Source organism: Asparagus officinalis, unplaced genomic scaffold (assembly GCF_001876935.1).
Source record: "Asparagus officinalis unplaced genomic scaffold, Aspof.V1 AsparagusV1_Un842, whole genome shotgun sequence".
NCBI classification, from domain to species: Eukaryota; Viridiplantae; Streptophyta; class Magnoliopsida; order Asparagales; family Asparagaceae; genus Asparagus; species Asparagus officinalis.
Window position 1 is genome coordinate 23293 of NW_017973101.1, and position 18816 is coordinate 42108.

Below are 18816 nucleotides of genomic sequence, written 5' to 3' on the forward strand. Positions count from 1 at the left end.
TTGGTTATACATGATATATTATGTACTAGACCTGAATAACTCAATTCATAGAGAATATTCATCATGTGGATGCCCTCTGTGCTGGTTTCCAAGACAAACGTAACATGCCCGTCAAATATCAAAGCATGTCATTCATGAAGTAACACACGCAGATACTTGATTTCTTTCTTAGTCTATCATACCTTATACTTGATCAAGTTATAGTAGTGGAGAATCATGACACTCTACTCGCAGTCGCAATGTATCCCAAATCGAGAACTTTTTTGATTCAAATAGAAAACATTCTTTATTTAGTTTCATGAGGGGGACACCTAATATCCAAACATAAGAAATTATCGTCATCATGTATATGCCACATCATAGTGTCTAATTATGCATATCCCTGAGGCCAAGTCTCATGATAATGAACCAAGTAAATTAAAGTTTACACTAGTAGAAAAACGACCAACCTAGACGGAAATTTCCGTCTAGGTTGGTCTACAATCCGTCTAGGTTGGATCATCTAGACGGAAATCCGTCTAGGTAGATTGGTTTATTCTGTTTCCGTCTAGTTTGGTTCAAACTAGATGGATTTCCGTCTAGATTGATCAATCTAGACGGAAACCAACCTAGACGGAAGTTACATTTCCGTCTAGGTTGTTAACCTAGACGGAAATCTGTCTAGGTTAACAACCTAGACGGACAACCGTCTAGGTTAACAACCTAGATGGAAAACCGTCTAGGTTGTCAACCTAGACGGAAAGCCGTCTAGGTTGACCCTAGACGGAATTCCGTCTATACTGAACCAACCTAGACGGAAATCCGTCTAGGTTGATTATTACAACCTAGACGGAATTTCCGTCTAGTTTGGTTCATACTAGACGGAATTCCGTCTAGATTGCTCTTTTTCCAGCAAAAAAAAATATATTACAATTTGTATTTCCCTGTACAATTACACCAATACATGAATACATACAATAAATACTGTATATATGAATACATCCAACCATCCAAATATATTCAAACCCAAAAAATATACAAACCCAACATAATGCACAGACCCAGCCATAATATAATCAATTCCAGCATAATAAACAAATCCAACACGCATATAAGTATTGTTATAACATCCAACACGCATATAAGTATTGTTATAACATCCAACACGCATATAAGTATTGTTATAACAGATAAAGCTGTTCATTGCATTAAAAATCCACAAAAAACCTCATAAACCTCATCGGTCGTCGTCGTCGGCAGTATCTCTATCCTGGTTACGAGAACGTGTGCTGCTCCCTCCAATATCTCCACTCTGAATGGTCAATTGAATAATCATTAAGGGGTGTTTAATACATATTAAATATAAATGAATTTATTATTTTAAGAAAAAAATAAGTACCTGAGTGTTGCTCTGACCAGCACCGGAATTATCGCCAAGCGAGCTTATAATCCGTATAACACCACCATACGCGCCATGAGGAATCACACCGCTTAAATATTGCATGACATACCCCAGGAGATCATCCATCGAGTTCGCCGTCAGCGCAACTCTTGTCATCTCATTAGTCACCTGGATATGTAGCTCCGAGTCAATCTTGTCAAGCAAATATGCAGAGATACGTGCGACAAATGGCATAGCCTGGAACCGAGGCGGGGCTGCTCTCATGGATGTAAATGGTGTGGAGGATGCTGTGGATGACCTCATGCTTACGCCGGGTGAAGCTCCAACACCATGCAGAGGATATCTCCCTCTCCTATGTTTAGGGAGAAATAAATATTAAATTTACCTCTCGAATTCAATAATGATAAAAAAATATAAATAGGAATGTAGTATTCAAATTGATTCAAATTTTCTACATCCATACCTATTATGACCCATCAAATGCTGTGTGAGAGTAATGTTGTCCTCTGCAGAAAGCATGTGAGGGTCCGGCTCAGATTGTTCCTCCTGCTGCGACATATACACAGTTGCAGCCTCCTTTGATGCAGCCTCAAATCCCTCCTAAAGCACAAATATATAATTATTTCATGGTAAAGACAATGTTATTTGTGTTCTCATTTCCTCATAATATTAACAACAAAATAGAATTAATAATACTACACAAGATATGTATAACTCTCACCACCAACTCGAGATTTGCCTTGATCTTATCTCGATTCTTCTCATCACCCCTATATCTATCACGGAAAATGCCATACGCCGCTTTCGCCCTCAAGTGTATTGGCATTAATGATTTTCCCTGTCATATTATATATTATCACACTCATAATCATACTAATCATTAAATTCATCAAAACTTTAGACGGAAATCTACCGTATCCTGACAATAAACATCCTCCAGATTGGCATAGGAGTGTGAGCCCAAGTGGTGGTCATGCAGCTTCTTTCTTCTATTTTCTGACCCCTTCGTGGATTTATTCTTTTTTAAAAGAAAAAAATTAGCAAATATGCAATAAATTAATATCTTAAAAGTATAAAGTAATTTTCATGAAACTAACCTTGGAGGCATCGCTGTCCCAATACATGAGGAGAGCTGTGAAATGAACCTCGTCAACTCGGGCGTCGAGGTTTAAAAACCTCTGCCAGTCCTCCTCATACCTGTCATAGGTTTCATGTTTGATCTCATGCCTCCATTGTTTGAGAACTACTTCAACCTTAACATTGAACACATAATTCCAAGCCCCCTCAAAGTCCTCAAGGCAGAAGCAGTCCTGTAGATTTACATACACATTTAGGAAAGATAATTTAATATCAAATACTAATTATTAATAAATAAAAAGTAATAGCAATATGTAGTTACCATAAGCGCTGTCCATATCGCCTCGTATGCGCTCCATGGTAGTTCTCGAAATTGAAAATAAGGGTTGATAATGGTCGCTCTACGCACTAGAACCCCAATATATGCATTCAAGCGGGTCGACCATGGACCAACGGGCAAATTAGAACTATTCCACCGAATTATTGCCCTCATTCCTCTTGGCGGTTGTTTGGAATCAGGCTTACCTCCGCCACGTCTGTTCTCGATACGATCCTTCTTAGCACCTACAATAATAACATGATAATATATCATATAATATACAAATGTGAAAATTAAAAGTATTTATATAATTTACCATTCGCTATCTCTCTTTCTTTTGCTGCGAGTGCAACAGCTTTCCTAGTCTCCAACATAGGAAGCATTTCCTGATACCTTCTCGCAGCACGTGGGTGGTACTTCCTTGAATCAGCCTTGGACTTATGAGAGTCCGGAGGTAAAGGTAAACTGAGAAAGTCCTGGGTCTTTGGCCGCAAGTCAGTATGGAATGTATATGATGGATATGTCGGGGTCCAAGTAGCACCTACATAAGAAAGAAGAATCAATAATATTAAATTTTAATTGACCATTATCAATTATTAAATATTTAATACCTGTGTCGGGGGATGATTCTGGTGCTGCATCAGAACCGCTGGGTGATGAATATCCCACATCTGCAACAAATGAATACTATGAGCTAGATAACTAAAAATTTATAAAACATGTTAAAGTATTAATTAATTTTTATACCTGCATCCGGAGAAGGTAGTGAATCATCAGCACCACTACCTGGCGTGATACTCCGTGATCGATCAGCCGACTGGTCAAAGAGCCTCCTAATACTCCTCATCTGCAAATATAATAAAGACAATTGTTAAGAAAAAAATGTATACATGCTCATGAGATATGTTGTTATGAAATGCATTATTGTTTTTATTATGATAAGATAAAAATCGATAATGTGGTGTAACATATATAGTTCATACCTACATCCAGCGCCACATTCTGTGCGTAAGAGAATTCTTGCCAAACATCATCAGATGAACCGATTGGTTCACTATAATTATCTTCACTTTCTTCAATATTTTTTTCATTGTTATTAGGAAGAACAACAGATCTTGGCTCCTTGTACAAAACCACCCAATCATACATGACATTCGGATCTTTCACATAGAAGCACTGATCAGCTTGTTCTGCGAAAATGAATTTCTCATCCGTATATACTTCTCGGTGAAGATTGACTAGTGTAAATCCATAATGATCCTTTTGCTTTTTTGCAGGACACCACCGAACCTTGAACATCGTGTAAGTACATTGTTTTGGTTTACCAAACCCGTAAATTACCTCAACGATATCTTCTAATTGGCCATAATATAATATGTCAGCTAGAATTGGATTCTGATCTCTTATACTTGAAAAACATTCTTGAGCAAACAAGCCCATGACCCCACTGTTCTGAGTTACCCTCCTATCATCGGTCTCTAATGTTCGAAATTTATATCCATTCACCAAATGCTCATTATAACGTCTCACTTCGTGATAAGGACGTTGTGCATGGATAATAATTTCATCTGGTAATGTAGTATCATCAAGAAGTGATTTTTCAACCTAAGACAAACAATTTGAGAATATTTAGGCGATGTTATATTATGAATGTTCAATAATTAATTGTAAAACACTTACATCAAATCTTAACCAATCAGAAAATTCTTTCTTATGTCTTTTCTGAATATTGTGCGCTGCATTCCTACCGGTTGTTTCATTCTTAAGCTTCTCCAGATGTCGCCTATATAAACAATATATAAGTTTATATTGATAAACTATATGTAAAATGAATATTTCTCATCTATATTACAGATTTTATTTGTTACCTTCGATAGTCTTCGAACATATCAAGGTTTTCCAACACATATGCATGAATTTGATCTAAGAGAGATCTCGGGTATTTTTCACGCTTCCTCTCCTTTTGAGGTGCTTGAGATGTGGTTTTCTTCTTACGCATGTAACGTGATGCAAACACAAAGCATTCGTTAGCCACGTATCCTTCAGCTATCGAGCCCTCGGGACGAGCTCGATTGCGAACATTGTTTTTCATGCAGCCCAAGTATCTTATAATCATAAAAGTTAATTATTAGCACGGTAATTTGAAAAACGCGTATACAATTAATAAATATAAGAAAAATCGTAAATTACCTTTCAATCGGATACATCCAACGATAAGTAACAGGACCGGCGATTCTAGCCTCTCTTGCAAGATGCTGGGTAAGATGGACCATAATTGTAAAAAATGAAGGAGGGAATATTACTTCCATATTGCATAGAGTAACTCGGACATCGGCTTCAAGTTTCTTAAAGTCATCTACATCTATGACTTTAGAGCATAATTTTCTGAAAAATCCACAATACTCAATAATAATCTTCGACGCTTCTTTATCCATATTGTTACGGATTGCAACAGGGAGCAATTGATGGAGAAGAACGTGATAATCATGTGTCTTCAGACCTAAGAGTTTTCTCTCTTGCACCTGGACATTATTTGAAATGTTAGCAGAGTAACCATCCGGCGACTTTACCGATTTGAGAATTTCACAAACTCGTTGCATCTGCTCATTTGACATTGTAACACGAGACGGAGGCAACTTTAATTTTTTAAGGCCAACGTCTTGAGCTTGCAAATCATTTCGGATATTCAAAGCAGTCAGATCTTGGCGCGCCCGTAGATCATCCTTCGACTTGTTTGCATCTTGTAGGAGAGTTGATACTATGTTATCACATATATTTTTCTCAATATGCATAACATCTAAGTTGTGTCGGATTTTTAGATTCTGCCAGTAAGGTAGCTGAAAGAAGATACTAAATTTAGTCCATCCTCTAGGTAATGTTTGAGCTTCGTCCTCAACTTGCATTTTACGGACCTTTCGCTTACGCTTCAATGGCTTTTTTAACTTTAAGTAATCTCTTACTCCGAGCGTGTTAAATTTAGAATAGCGTTTTTTCCCAAACACAACTTTTGGAAACCCCTCAAGTAATTGAACGATCTCAGTACCTGTCAGTTGACGCGGCTTCATTCTTTTCTCAACTGTACCATCAAACTTAGCTGATAATTTTCTGTACTTATGACTCAAGGGCAACCACCTTCGATTAAACCAATAACAACTCTTTCGGCTATGTGGTAATTGAATAGCTTCAAATTCTAGACCACATACAGGACAAGCACACTTGCCCTTCGTAGAGTACCCTGACAGATTAGCATAAGCTGGAAAATCATTAATCGTCCATAGTAGAATAGCACGTAATCTAAACGACTCTTTTAAATGGGCATCATATGCTAAAATACCCTCAGACCATAATTGTTTTAGCTCATCAATTAGAGGCTCTAAGTAGACATCAATATCATTTCCCGGAGCATGCTTACCGGGTATCAGTAATGAAAGTATCATAAACGGCTGTTTCATACAAAGCAATGGAGGTAAATTATATGGCATTAATACAACTGGCCACGTAGACCAGCCAGAGCTCATTACCCCAAATGGATTGAATCCGTCGCTTGATAGACCCAATCTTACATTTCTGCAATCTTCGGCAAAACGAGGATAAATTTTATCAACATGCTTCCAAGCTAAAGCATCAGCAGGATGTCTCAATTTACCATCGTCTACTCGATCATCCTTATGCCACCTCATATTCTTTGCCGTTTCCTTGTTCATGTATAATCTTCGCAATCTAGGAGCCAATGGAAAATGTCGAAGCACTTTGACTGGAATTTTCTTCTGTGTTATCCCTGTCTCCGTTGTAATCCTTGTTGAAGAATTTGTGCGCTGTTTCCACCTAGAAACTCCACATGTCGGACACTCTTGAAGGTCTTTATTGGCTTTGTGGTACAAAATACAATCATTCGGACATGCATCAATCTTATTATAATCAAGACCCAGAGCAGAGACAATCTTCTCAGCTTGATAAGTTGTTTGGGGTATGCTATTCTCTCCTCCAGGGATTACAGTCCGAAGCAAATCAAGAAGCATTTCAAAATAATTATCTGACATACCGCTAAGTGTCTTAATATGAAGGAGTTTCAGCATAAATGAAAATCTGGAGTACTCGGTACATCCCTCATATAAGTCCTTTTCACTATCTTCTAGTAGCTCCATTATTCGCTTTATTTCTGCGGAGGAATGCATATCATCAATATTTTCGACACTCGCGACACCTCCTACCTCTTCGGCTTCAACTTCGTTATCATCTTCACTTTTGTCTCCAATATCATCCTCGACATTATCATCAACATCATATTCTGTAGGTCGAGGAAAAATATCATTCAACAATGTTTCTGTGTCATCTATTCGTTGGCCACCGGACGTACCAACATGCATATTTGGATCATCATCTTCAGTGATACCCTCCCCATGCCAGTTCCAGTATTTATATTTCTCATCAAAACCTGATTTTATTAGGTGAATCCGTATATCATTTCTATTCAGCAGCTTCAAATTCCTACACCTACAACAAGGACAGTACATAGCACCGCTTCTTAAATTTCTCGGATTCATTTCCGCATAACGCATGAAGGCTTCACATCCCTCCTTGTATCGTGTGTCATGAAATCTACGATGCCTAGGGATATCTATCCATGATTTGTCAGGAATTATCCTCATCTGTAAATTATATATAATTATTAAATACGATTAGTCTCACAACTACTAATACATCCATTACTCTTATACATTCAACACACATCAAACATACGTTCATATATCATTTAACAATATGAATATTTATCTACATAAAATATATATAAAACATACGTAAAAACTAATCACACTAATCTTGCGGCTGTCATAGGAAGGCTTCTATCCATTAAGAATATAGTAGTGCTTACATCCAACTTCATATACTTTGTATATTTTCATTTCTTGAAAATTTCGGCAGCACCTACCCGCTGTTCTCCCTGTACACTGTGCGGATGTTATTATGCGTATCAGTAATAACCCGAAACGCAGAACAACATACGCTTATTGTACACGGAGAACAACGAATAGGTGCTGCCAAAACTTTCAAGAATGAAAATATACAAAGTATACAAAGTTGGATGTATGCACTACTATATTCCTAACCCGTCCGAGAAGGACAGATCCAATAATTACGAATTTCAGTACCAATTTTTTATTCCTATAATATAAAATAAACGCTCATTTTTGGGAGAAAACTTCGTCTCCTACCCAAATCTGAGTCGTATATCATATATTATAAGTCCAAATAATTGGATGTAATTACACATGAGATTCTAGACACTATGTCTTTTAAAACTTTAACTTAAAACTTATATCATGGTATAAGCACTAGTAGAAAAACTAGCAACCTAGACGGAACAAACTAGACGGAATTTTTTTCCGTCTAGTTTGGGTCAAACTAGACGGAATTAATTCCGTCTAGTTTGTTCCGTCTAGGTTGAAACAAACTAGACGGAAAGTTCCGTCTAGTTTGTTAATCTAGACGGAAAGATCAACCTAGACGGAAATTCCGTCTAGGTTGCCTCAACCTAGACGGAAATTTCCGTCTAGGTTAAAGGTCAACCTAGACGACATTTCCGTCTAGGTTGACTAGTCAACCTAGACGGAAATTCCGTCTAGGTTGACCTTTAACCTAGACGAAAATTTCCGTCTAGGTTGAGGCAACCTAGACGGAATTTCCGTCTAGGTTGATCTTTCCGTCTAGATTAACAAACTAGACGGAAAGTTCCGTCTAGTTTGTTTCAACCTAGACGGAACAAACTAGACGGAATTAATTCCGTCTAGTTTGACCCAAACTAGACGGAAAAAAATTCCGTCTAGTTTGTTCCGTCTAGGTTGCTAGTTTTTCTACTAGTGTTAAGGTATCACCTAGGCCAAGAGCATAATATTCGCAAATTCTAGGTCATGTCATAAGAGAGCAAAGCATGGAAGAAGCATATACTTTATTCTCTATGGCATTTTAGTATTTTATTCATAATTTATGTGACTCTGACTTAAGTAGCATGAGGACATTCTTACGTCAAATGCATGGAGCACATATTGCAATTAACTTTAACAACTGTTGAATAAGAAATTAGGATGAACCAAACTTGTAAAAGTAAACGGTAGACCTCTGAATTGTATGGTTTGACCTTGTTATGTTTATAAGATTTTAAAATATATTTGTTCTGTTTCTGTCAAGCGTAAATACTAAAGATAAATTTGATACAGAAAGATCAATTATTTTGGTGAGTTTTGTATTCAGTTGTGATCATTTATAGGGTCTTCTACCTAGTAATTGCACGTTAATGATATCTGGATTTTGGAATTCTAATTATAGGAGTGATTATTTTATTTTATCCGTGTGCAGTTAATAAATACATTATAAGCGTACACCAGCTATACTTTTCAGGCTATTGTCCAATCTTATGTGTCTTTTTCCCTTTTTATTATTAGCAACGAAATTTCCAGGTATAGTAATGTTGTTTGGACCTGCAATGAGAGTTCTGCATGCTTGTATTCATAGATGATGCAGGCGTGTCGTACTTTTTATGATATTTTGATTTTTGATTTGACATATTTATGACTGCGCTACCAAAAGATGAAGACTAATGGACTAACTTTCCTCATACTGAATTGAAAAAGGCTGAAGAAAATTTGTGTGATGGAAGAAAGAACCTTCCTGTTGAAAGAAAGTGACTGCAAGTGTTTTCAGTTACTCCTCTTGTTTTATAGATAAGTTATACCTAAATCCATGTGACGAATTTGAGACTAGTTAAAACAATAGTGACTTGACTTTTTTAATCATCAAACTTTATTATAACTCCTAATTAATTTTCTAGTTCAAATTGGAGGGGAATTTAAGATTAACATATACAATTTAAATTGAAAAAAAATTACTTGCATACTGCAACGAAACATTGTTACTGTTTGGTTTGCTACAGATACAAGGGTTGCAAACACACTTTTGAATATTACTCATGGTTGTTTGCATAAAAAATAATCATAACTAATGAATGTATTTGCAATTGCATTTGTAAAAAAAAAAAGGCTTCAATTGCAATCAAGACTTACACACAAGTCTGAACGTAAATTGCAGTTGTAATATTTTTTGGGTTATAATTTACATTGCGACTCTATACACAAACAACACTGAATACAATTATGATAACTAAACAAACACATATAACTATAACTATCTGCCAATTGAACCAAACAACTGAAATTATATCTGTGTGTGACATTTATGTTACAATTATGTCATTGACACTTGCATTTCAGTTATAGTCGCCAAATACTTAGCTAATAGAAATCAGATAGTATCATACTCCCTTTAAAAGCACGAGTTTGGAAAAAAATTTCGGTAGACAAAAATACCCTTCCATTAAGTAATAGTAAATTGATGATTTCTTATTGGATATACATAGTATAAAGATAATGATATAGTTTAAATTGAAATGTAAACCTTAATGAAATTATTGAATATCAAATTTACAAATGTATACAAAATGAAGGGTGTATATGCAAAAACTAAACAAATTAACAAGATAAATAATGTCTGCCATAAAGGTTGAACCCAGAAATAGCACAGACCTACAAATGTACATAGTGTGGACGAGATGTTTGCAAAATCCACCAAAGAAATTAAAGAGACAAAATTCATTCTCAAAATTATAAAAAAGGAAAATTAAAACAAACAACTATGATCTAAGGACACAATGTGACGATCTCTCACCGACTCAAATTCAAGTAGTTCATAGTACTGCATAATTAGTTTTAAAGTTTAATTATACTATTATTATTTAAATAAAACTCTATTTACAATGTTATATTCTCACATGCAACATCGCATACGAATATATATAAGCTAAGAAATTACAATAATTTTCATAGTACTTTCATCTCCTTCTATAGGTGTGTGCCTTTGTTATTTTCTTCTTATTAGATTAGATTAGATTGTTTAAATATTATGAAGAAATAACATCAATTTCCACAACATTTTCATCTATTTTCTTCTTATTAGATTAGATTAGATTATTTTATAGCAATTAACTATATTATATATTTGATCTTTTTTAAGATCAGAAATTATAATAAATTTTCATAGCACTTTCATCTCGTTCAACATGTATGTGTCTTTGTTATTTTCTTCTTATTAGATAATATCAGATTGCTTAAAAATCACTTATCTTTTCTAGCTCTTCTTGAAACCAAAATCAAGGCTGAAATGATCTCAGTCATTGCAAAGAAACTTACTGGCAACTGGAAGTGGATTTCTAATGCAAACAATAACACCAAAGCCAGAATTATATTGCTATGGGATCCTAATATTCTGGAAGTACAAATGGTCAGTTTATCAGATCAACATATTACCTGCAGTATTAAGTCTGTGGATGGGAGAATTGATTGTATAATTTCCTCTATATATGGTCAAAATCAACTAGAAAAAAGAAGAGAATTATGGTTGAGCCTCACTCAAATTTCTCAGTCAGTTGGAAATATGCCTTGGCTTTTGTGTGGGGACTTCAATGCAATAATTGGTAATGAAGAAAAATTAGGAGGGGCCATTCTTTCAGAGGCAGATACCAGAGATTTTAGGGATTTCATTGAAGATTGTCATCTCTCTCATCTTAAAACTGAAGGCTGTTTTTACACATGGAACAATAAACAAGATTCCAATTTTAGAATATGGAGTAGGCTGGATAGAGCTCTGATAAATGATGCATGGATACATAACTATAATTCCAGTCATGTGGAATATCTGCTGCAGAATTTCTCAGACCACTCCCCTGGTCTGATATCAATATATGAAGATCATTTTCAAGGGAAAAAGCCTTTCAAATTCTTCAAGATGTGGACCAAGCACACTGAATTCCTGCCCACTGTATCAAAAATCTGGCAAACAAAAATAAAGGGATATGCTATGTTTTCAGTCTATACAAAATTGAAGCTGCTGAAGAATGATTTGAAAGTTTTAAACAAGAGGCATTTTAGTAACATCAGTGAACAAGTTCTCAAAGCAAAAATGGCTCTTGATGTTGCTCAAAAGAATCTGCACTCTGATCCTCTAAATCACTCTCTTATTGAACATGAAAGGAATTGTATCAACTCATACAATAAGTTGTTGGATTGTGAGCTATCTTTTTATCAACAAAAGGCTAGGATTCTGTGGAGTGTGCAGGGTGATAGATGCACTAGCTACTTTCACTCAGTTATTAAATCAAAAAGGCACCTGAACAGGATACTGATGCTCTATAATAGTGCAGGGGAAAAGCTAACTGATGGAGAGAAGATTACCTCAGAACTTATATCTTTCTACAAGGGGCTTATGGGATCAACCATAGTCACAGCAAATGCTGCCAGGAACATTATCAGCAATGGTCCCTGTTTGAATGCTACACAAGCAAGTGCTCTTTCAAAACCAGTAACCAGGGAAGAGATTAAAGAAGCAGTTTTCTCTATGGCTGAAAACAAAGCCCCAGGGCCTGATGGGTATAGTATGTCTTTTTTCAAATCTGCTTGGGGTGTTGTAGGAGATGAAATCTCATTGGCAATTGAGGATTTCTTCAAAACAGGGAAACTTCTGGGGGAAATTAACTCTACAACTATCACATTGATCCCTAAAGTGCAATGTCCAAAGTATCCATCTGATTTCAGGCCTATAGCTTGTTGTAACTGTCTATACAAATTCATCTCAAAGATTTTGGCAAACAGAATCAGATCAGTGATGAGTTACCTAGTAAATGAAGCTCAAAATGCCTTTGTGAAGGGGAGACAAATTTCAAGTAACATATTACTTGCTCATGAGCTTGCTAAAAACTACAATAGAAAGCACATATCTCCAAGAGTCATGCTTAATATTGATATTAAAAAGGCATTTGATACCATTAACTGGGAATTCCTCAAGGATATGCTTACTGGACTGGGCTTTCCTGATACATATATTGGATGGATTATGGCCTGTATCACTTCCCCAAAATACTCTATAGCCTTGAATGGATCCTTGCATGGTTATTTCAAAGGTAAAAGAGGTCTTAGACAAGGAGATCCCCTCTCCCCCTACCTCTTTATCCTAGGAATGGAGTATCTCTCAAGAAGCATGGATTTGTTAAAGGAAGACAGGAATTTTAAGTTTCATCCAAGATGCAAGAAATTCAATATTACTCACTTAATTTTTGCGGATGATCTTCTACTATTCTCTAAAGGTGATATGTATTCAGTGAATAAGATTTATCAGTGTTTCAAGGCCTTCTGTGCAGTATCTGGTCTGGAAGCTAATACTAACAAGTGCTCAATCTTTTATGGTGGAGTTGAAGAAACAGTAAAGAGCTCTATTTCTAACTGTCTGGGGTTTTCAGAGGGGAAATTGCCCATCAGATACCTTGGTGTTCCTCTCATATGCAAGAGGCTTTCATACACAGATTGTGCTCCTCTATTCAGTAAAATTTCCCTTGGTGTTCCTCTCATATGCAAGAGGCTTTCATACACAGATTGTGCTCCTCTATTCAGTAAAATTTCAGATCAATTTCAGTGCATGAACAACAGGAAACTATCATATGCAGGAAGGTTACAAATTATTAAGAGTACCATTCTAGGGATACAAGTTTTCTGGACATCAAACTATATCCTGCCTATAAGAGTTCTCCAAAAAATTGATGAGTTGTGCAGAAATTTTCTTTGGACATCAAACTATATCCTGCCTATAAGAGTTCTCCAAAAAATTGATGAGTTGTGCAGAAATTTTCTTTAGGGTAAATATCAGTCTACTAAAGTAAATCCTCTGGTCTCTTGGGAGAGGGTCTGTCTGGATAGGAAAAATGGAGGACTGGGGATATTTTCAGCCCTCATTTGGAATCTGGCCTCTGCACTGAAACTTATCTGGCATATACACACCAACAAAGAATGCCTGTGGATAAGATGGGTCCATGGTACATACCTAAGGAATGAAGATGTCTGGCATATTCAAGTAAAGAAAGGGGACTCTTGGATGTGGAAACAAATATTAAAAGCCAGAGATAAAGCAGTGGAATCCAGTGGTAGTCTGGAAAATCTGAAACAGATGATCAGCTCCTGTTCTTACAACTCAAAAATCAAATTAGCTGAGGTATATCATTCTCTCTCCCCTGCAGCAAATTCTGTCCCATGGTTTAACATGGTATGGGGAGGTTTATGCTACCCAAAACACTCTTTTATCTGCTGGTTGACAGTTAATAACAGATTGTTAACTCAAGACAGATTATTAAGAAGAGGGATTGTTAATGCAAATCAGTGTATATTGTGCACTGGTATGTGCTTAGAGAGCCGAAATCATCTATTTTTTGAATGCTCCTTCTCAAGAGAAGTGTGGAATCATATCATGGATTGGCTTCATTTCAAATGGAAATCATGTAGTTGGGACTCTCTCTTGGATTGGTATTGCACAAAGCTAAGGGGGAAAGGTATAAAACAAAAAATTAAGAGATCAGTGTTTTCGGCTACAATCTATCAACTTTGGTGTGAGAGGAATAGGAGGATCTTCCAACTGAAGTACAAGACTGTGGAGATATTGGTTAAGCAGATCAAAATTGATACGCTGACAGTATGCTTAAACTCTCCATATATAGCTGAGGAAGAAACTGATTGGATTTGCTCTTTGTAAACATGTATAGGATTAAGATGACCAGGGTTGTCTGTTAATTGTTTTCTCAAATCTGAGAATCTTGATGTACATAAATTTCATATTTGGAAGATGAATAAAGTTTTTTTTTTCATTGACCAAAAAAAAAAAGATTGCTTAAAAATTATGAATTATGAAATTACAATAATTTTCACATCACTTTCATTTATTTTCTTCTTATTAGATTAGATTAGATTAGATTAGATTAGATTATTTTAAAGTAATTAATTATATTGTATATTTAATTTTTTTTTTCAGATCATAAAGTTTAATTATACTATTATTATTTAAATAGATATTATTTGTATAAAAGTCAAAGAGAATCTCACACGTATCTTAGATCTCAATGCCAATTGTAATACTTACATATGAGTGTTGATTAAAATAAATTTTATGTATAGGCTTAACTTATATGGTCCTACTTTAACCGGATTAGATAATTTAATTTTTTTACACTCAAACTCTTTCATAAAACCAAAAGAGAGTAGCAATGATGTAGCTATATATATCCATAAGACCACAAATATCTCAAAAATGAATGAAGAAAACCACACAAACAAAAACCATATTAATTGCCCCTAGACACCACTGTTTTCATAACCACCCTTCTCAATTCCATCTATAATACATCCATATACCCAAATTAAGCTACTGGAGTTTTTTCCTCAGAAACTACACCATTGATTAACCCTCCTTTTTTTTGTACTTAGATTGTATAACATTCATTGTGATGAGGACTAACATGGGTCCTCTGTCTGCTTTGAACGCCCACTAAAAAATAATGTACTAGGTCTTGTAGTTAGTTAATAATGAGATCCTGTCATTATAAATAAATTAAGTAAAGATTAATAATTCTTAAGATTGTATTATGTTCCCCTATCTTCCACTGCAAACTTGTTAGTGTTTATTCTGGCCCCAAGAGATTTTTAAAATTAATCTTGAGGGTTGTTTGTATTAAAAAAGTTATGTTAGAGGGCCCAAATAGTCTGTTTTATAATTTAAGATTGTCAACATATTTTGTCTCTGATGCATATCAATTATGAGTAATAATATAATTTGATTGATCCAAGTATATCCTAATATATATCTAGACTCTTGTCTTGTCTTTAGCTCTTTATTATATACCAATATGATATCACAATTGATGTAGATGATGAAGGCACTACTGTAGAATTGCTTAAGAAAAAGCTAAAGATGGAGAATGATTGATCTCAACTCAATTAAATATGAATAAAGGATAATATTTTTTAAATATTTTATAGTAAAACTTAATTTTTTAGTAAAATTACGAACCTTTAAAAGGGATTTTCATGCAAAATTTTTAATAGGCTTATGTGAATGATTTTATTATATAAAATTATACTAGAGTCACCATTAATATTTAGTATTTATTTTTTAATTTTAAGTTTATCAATAATTAAGATGCATGTCTTCCAATTTTGTGAAAAATATGTGCTCTGTGCTGAGCTTATGCAAGTCTTCCAATTTTGTGAAAAATATGTGCTCTGTGCTGAGCTTATGCAAGTCATCTTAATATTAAGTATTTGGTTATATTTTTATTAACACATCAACAATATATTATTGTATTTTTTTCAAACTTAACACTATATTTAATGACTAGGATAAACAAATTGAACATCGATGATTTAATCCGATAAATAAATATGCTACATGAAGTTTAATATATACAAATTTAAAAAAATAATGTTGTGTATAGAAGTATATAAAAGTATATTGATCCCTGTTTTACACAAATCTATTTCATATTTTTTTAAATGTTTAAATAAAATTTATGGTAAAAGTAATAATCCATGTTTATAGATTTTAATTCAAAATGAATCTGACTTATTTTATAGTAAGAAAATAAATTTAAAAAAAATAATTTTGATATCTAATCACGTGCATTGCACGTGCACAAGAACTAGTATAACTAAATTAATCACTGATGCTATCACATAAAATGCAAAAATTAAAATTAAGATAAGCTAAGAGAATAAATATTTCTGATTTGTAGCCATCAAAGAAGAAAACAATGGAGGGTAAAGAAAACAGAGTACGTTGTCTGTGGGCTTGAATGCATCATGGGTTACTTCATCTCATGAGCACTCACCACGAACAAATAAATTCCCCAACGTGGTCAAAACCCGCGTCATTCGACCCCGACCGAATATTCCCTCCCTAAAAACCTGCACCCGCTTTTTCTTCTATAAATACCCCCAACCACTGCTCCTCCTCTCAAAACTCAAGACATCGAGAGCACGGTTTAATATGAGCGAGGCGCTGCACCGGGATTACTCGATCGGACCGGAGCTTGGCCGAGGCCGCTTCGGCGCAGTCCACCGCATCACCTCCGTCTCCACTGGCGAACCCTTCGCCGTGAAATCCATCAACAAACTCCTCATCTCCGACCCCTTCGACCTAGCCTGCATCACCGACGAGCCCAAACTCACCCTCCTCGCCTCCGGTGGACCCCACACCGTCAACCTCCACGCCGTCTATGAGGACCCCGCATCCCTCCACCTTGTCCTCGACCTCTGCTCCGGCCCTGACCTCCTCGGCCTCCTCTCTGACCGTGGTCCGCTCTCCGAAGCAGAAGCTGCCTCATTAATCTCCTTCATAACTCAGGCCCTCGCTTGCTGTCACATGCGAGGGCTTGCACACAGAGACTTGAAGCCTGAAAACATACTTTTTGATAATAATACGGGTCGACCCAAATTATCCGATTTCGGCTCTGCAGGCTTATTCAGTACCGACAAGAAAATGTCGGGTTTGGTGGGGACCGCGCACTACGTGGCCCCGGAGGTGGTGAGAGGGGAGGAGTACGGGGAGAGGGTCGACGTGTGGAGCGCCGGGGTTGTAATGTACGTGATGCTTGGTGGGGTTTACCCGTTTGTGGGTGAGGATGTGGGTGAGGTTTTCAGTGCGGTTTTGAGGGGGAATTTGAGGTTTCCGACGAGGATTTTCGGTGGAGTTTCGAGGGAGGCGAAGGATTTGATGAGGAAGATGATGTGCAGGGATCCGGAGAGGAGACTGTCGGCGGAGGCGGTGCTCCGGCATCCCTGGATCAAGAGCTTTGAAAATGAGCTTTGAAAATGAGGCCGATCAGAGTTGGGAACTTATTGTTTTTGCATGTGCATACCCTGTGAAATTATATTGTAAATAGATGAGTATATGTGAATGTATTTTGTACACGATCGTCCATTTCAACGAAATTGAGATGAGCGCTCTTTAGTAAGTTTAACGACACTATATCAACTTTGAAGTTGTGAAATTTTGAGTTAGGGCTGTTTGGTTCGCATTTAAGGCCCGTGGAAAACTTTTTAAACCCCTCCATGACATTTTTTTTCCCTTCCACCTCAGATTTTTTTATTTCCACACTATTTCTTTCCCAGCTTTGTTTCACTAGGTCTGAAGAGGGAAACGAAGCGGAAAATCGCCGTCACCTAGGTTTTTTTCTTCGGCCCGATTTCTTCCCCATCCGAGTAAAATCGACGAAAACTTTGCCACATCGGATTTCTGACTTTGTCGTTGATTTCTTTCTTGAGCTAATAGTTACCTCTCTCCTCCCGCCATAAACCCCCGCTCTCTTCTTTGCCCCTGTAATCGAAGAAATTGGGGGAGGGGGTTTTGACCCTGTGCCACCAATTTATCAGATCTGATCTTTGTTGATGCTATTGCTTCCAAAACCAAGGTGAAATTTAATTTTTTTTTATTTTTTTGATTATTAATTTAATTTAGATTAATTTTCTGAGAAATTGGTGGAGGGCTATCTGATAATTGTCAACCCTATTCAGATCTGAGATTTGTGAACGGTTTCAGAACTGTTTTCCCCACGATCTGAGGAAATCACGCCCACTTAGGAGCGGATTTAGAGGGTAGTTACAACCTCTGATCCACCTATAAAATCTCAACAAACTCAACTGAGTTAAAGGCTGGCTTTTTGGAACGGAGAGGCAGCAACAAAGAGGATTCTTCAGGATCTTAACCGCACAGAGAGGCAGGAGAGGCGAATTCCTTGAAGATAGAAGATTTGAATCAAATTCAGAAGATCAAATCTAAGAGGATTCTTCAACAACAGAAGATCCGCTTGGTCATTAACCGAATTTTTGGTTCTAACAACTCTCGTCACAGAGTTCTAACTCGTTCAGAGTTCTTAAACTCGTTAAGAGTTACCCATCAAACTTTCCACAGAAGTTCATCGTTCCCACGAGATAAGACGGTCGGATCGTCAACGGAGAGCAAATTCGACGCGAACAATCGAAGGAGGCACTCCATCGCTACCAAGAAGAACCCAGTTTTAAACAAAGGGGAGAACCAAATTCGTTCTCCTCTCTTTTGTAATCAAATTGTAACCTGGATCGAAGGAATACAAGTCAAGTTTCTTTCATTCTCTTTATTG

The 18816-nt window shown here is 36.3% G+C and overlaps 2 protein-coding genes across 2 annotated transcripts; one reads left to right on the forward strand and one right to left on the reverse strand.

The window, feature by feature from the left end:
* Nucleotides 1-1070: 1070 nt before the first annotated feature.
* Nucleotides 1071-3006, reverse strand: LOC109828209. Its single transcript, XM_020395239.1, has 7 exons — nucleotides 2781-3006; nucleotides 2479-2691; nucleotides 2295-2399; nucleotides 2103-2219; nucleotides 1845-1981; nucleotides 1379-1733; nucleotides 1071-1291 (listed from the first exon to the last, which is right to left on the reverse strand). Exons 1-7 carry the CDS (start codon nucleotides 2949-2951, stop codon nucleotides 1217-1219), a joined length of 1173 nt encoding a protein of 390 aa, XP_020250828.1. The 5' UTR covers nucleotides 2952-3006; the 3' UTR covers nucleotides 1071-1216.
* Nucleotides 3007-16679: 13673 nt separating this feature from the next.
* Nucleotides 16680-17574, forward strand: LOC109828210 (phosphoenolpyruvate carboxylase kinase 1-like). Its single transcript, XM_020395240.1, has one exon. The coding sequence runs from the start codon at nucleotides 16686-16688 to the stop codon at nucleotides 17505-17507; it is 822 nt and encodes a 273-aa protein (XP_020250829.1). The 5' UTR covers nucleotides 16680-16685; the 3' UTR covers nucleotides 17508-17574.
* The last annotated feature ends 1242 nt before the right edge of the window (nucleotides 17575-18816 follow it).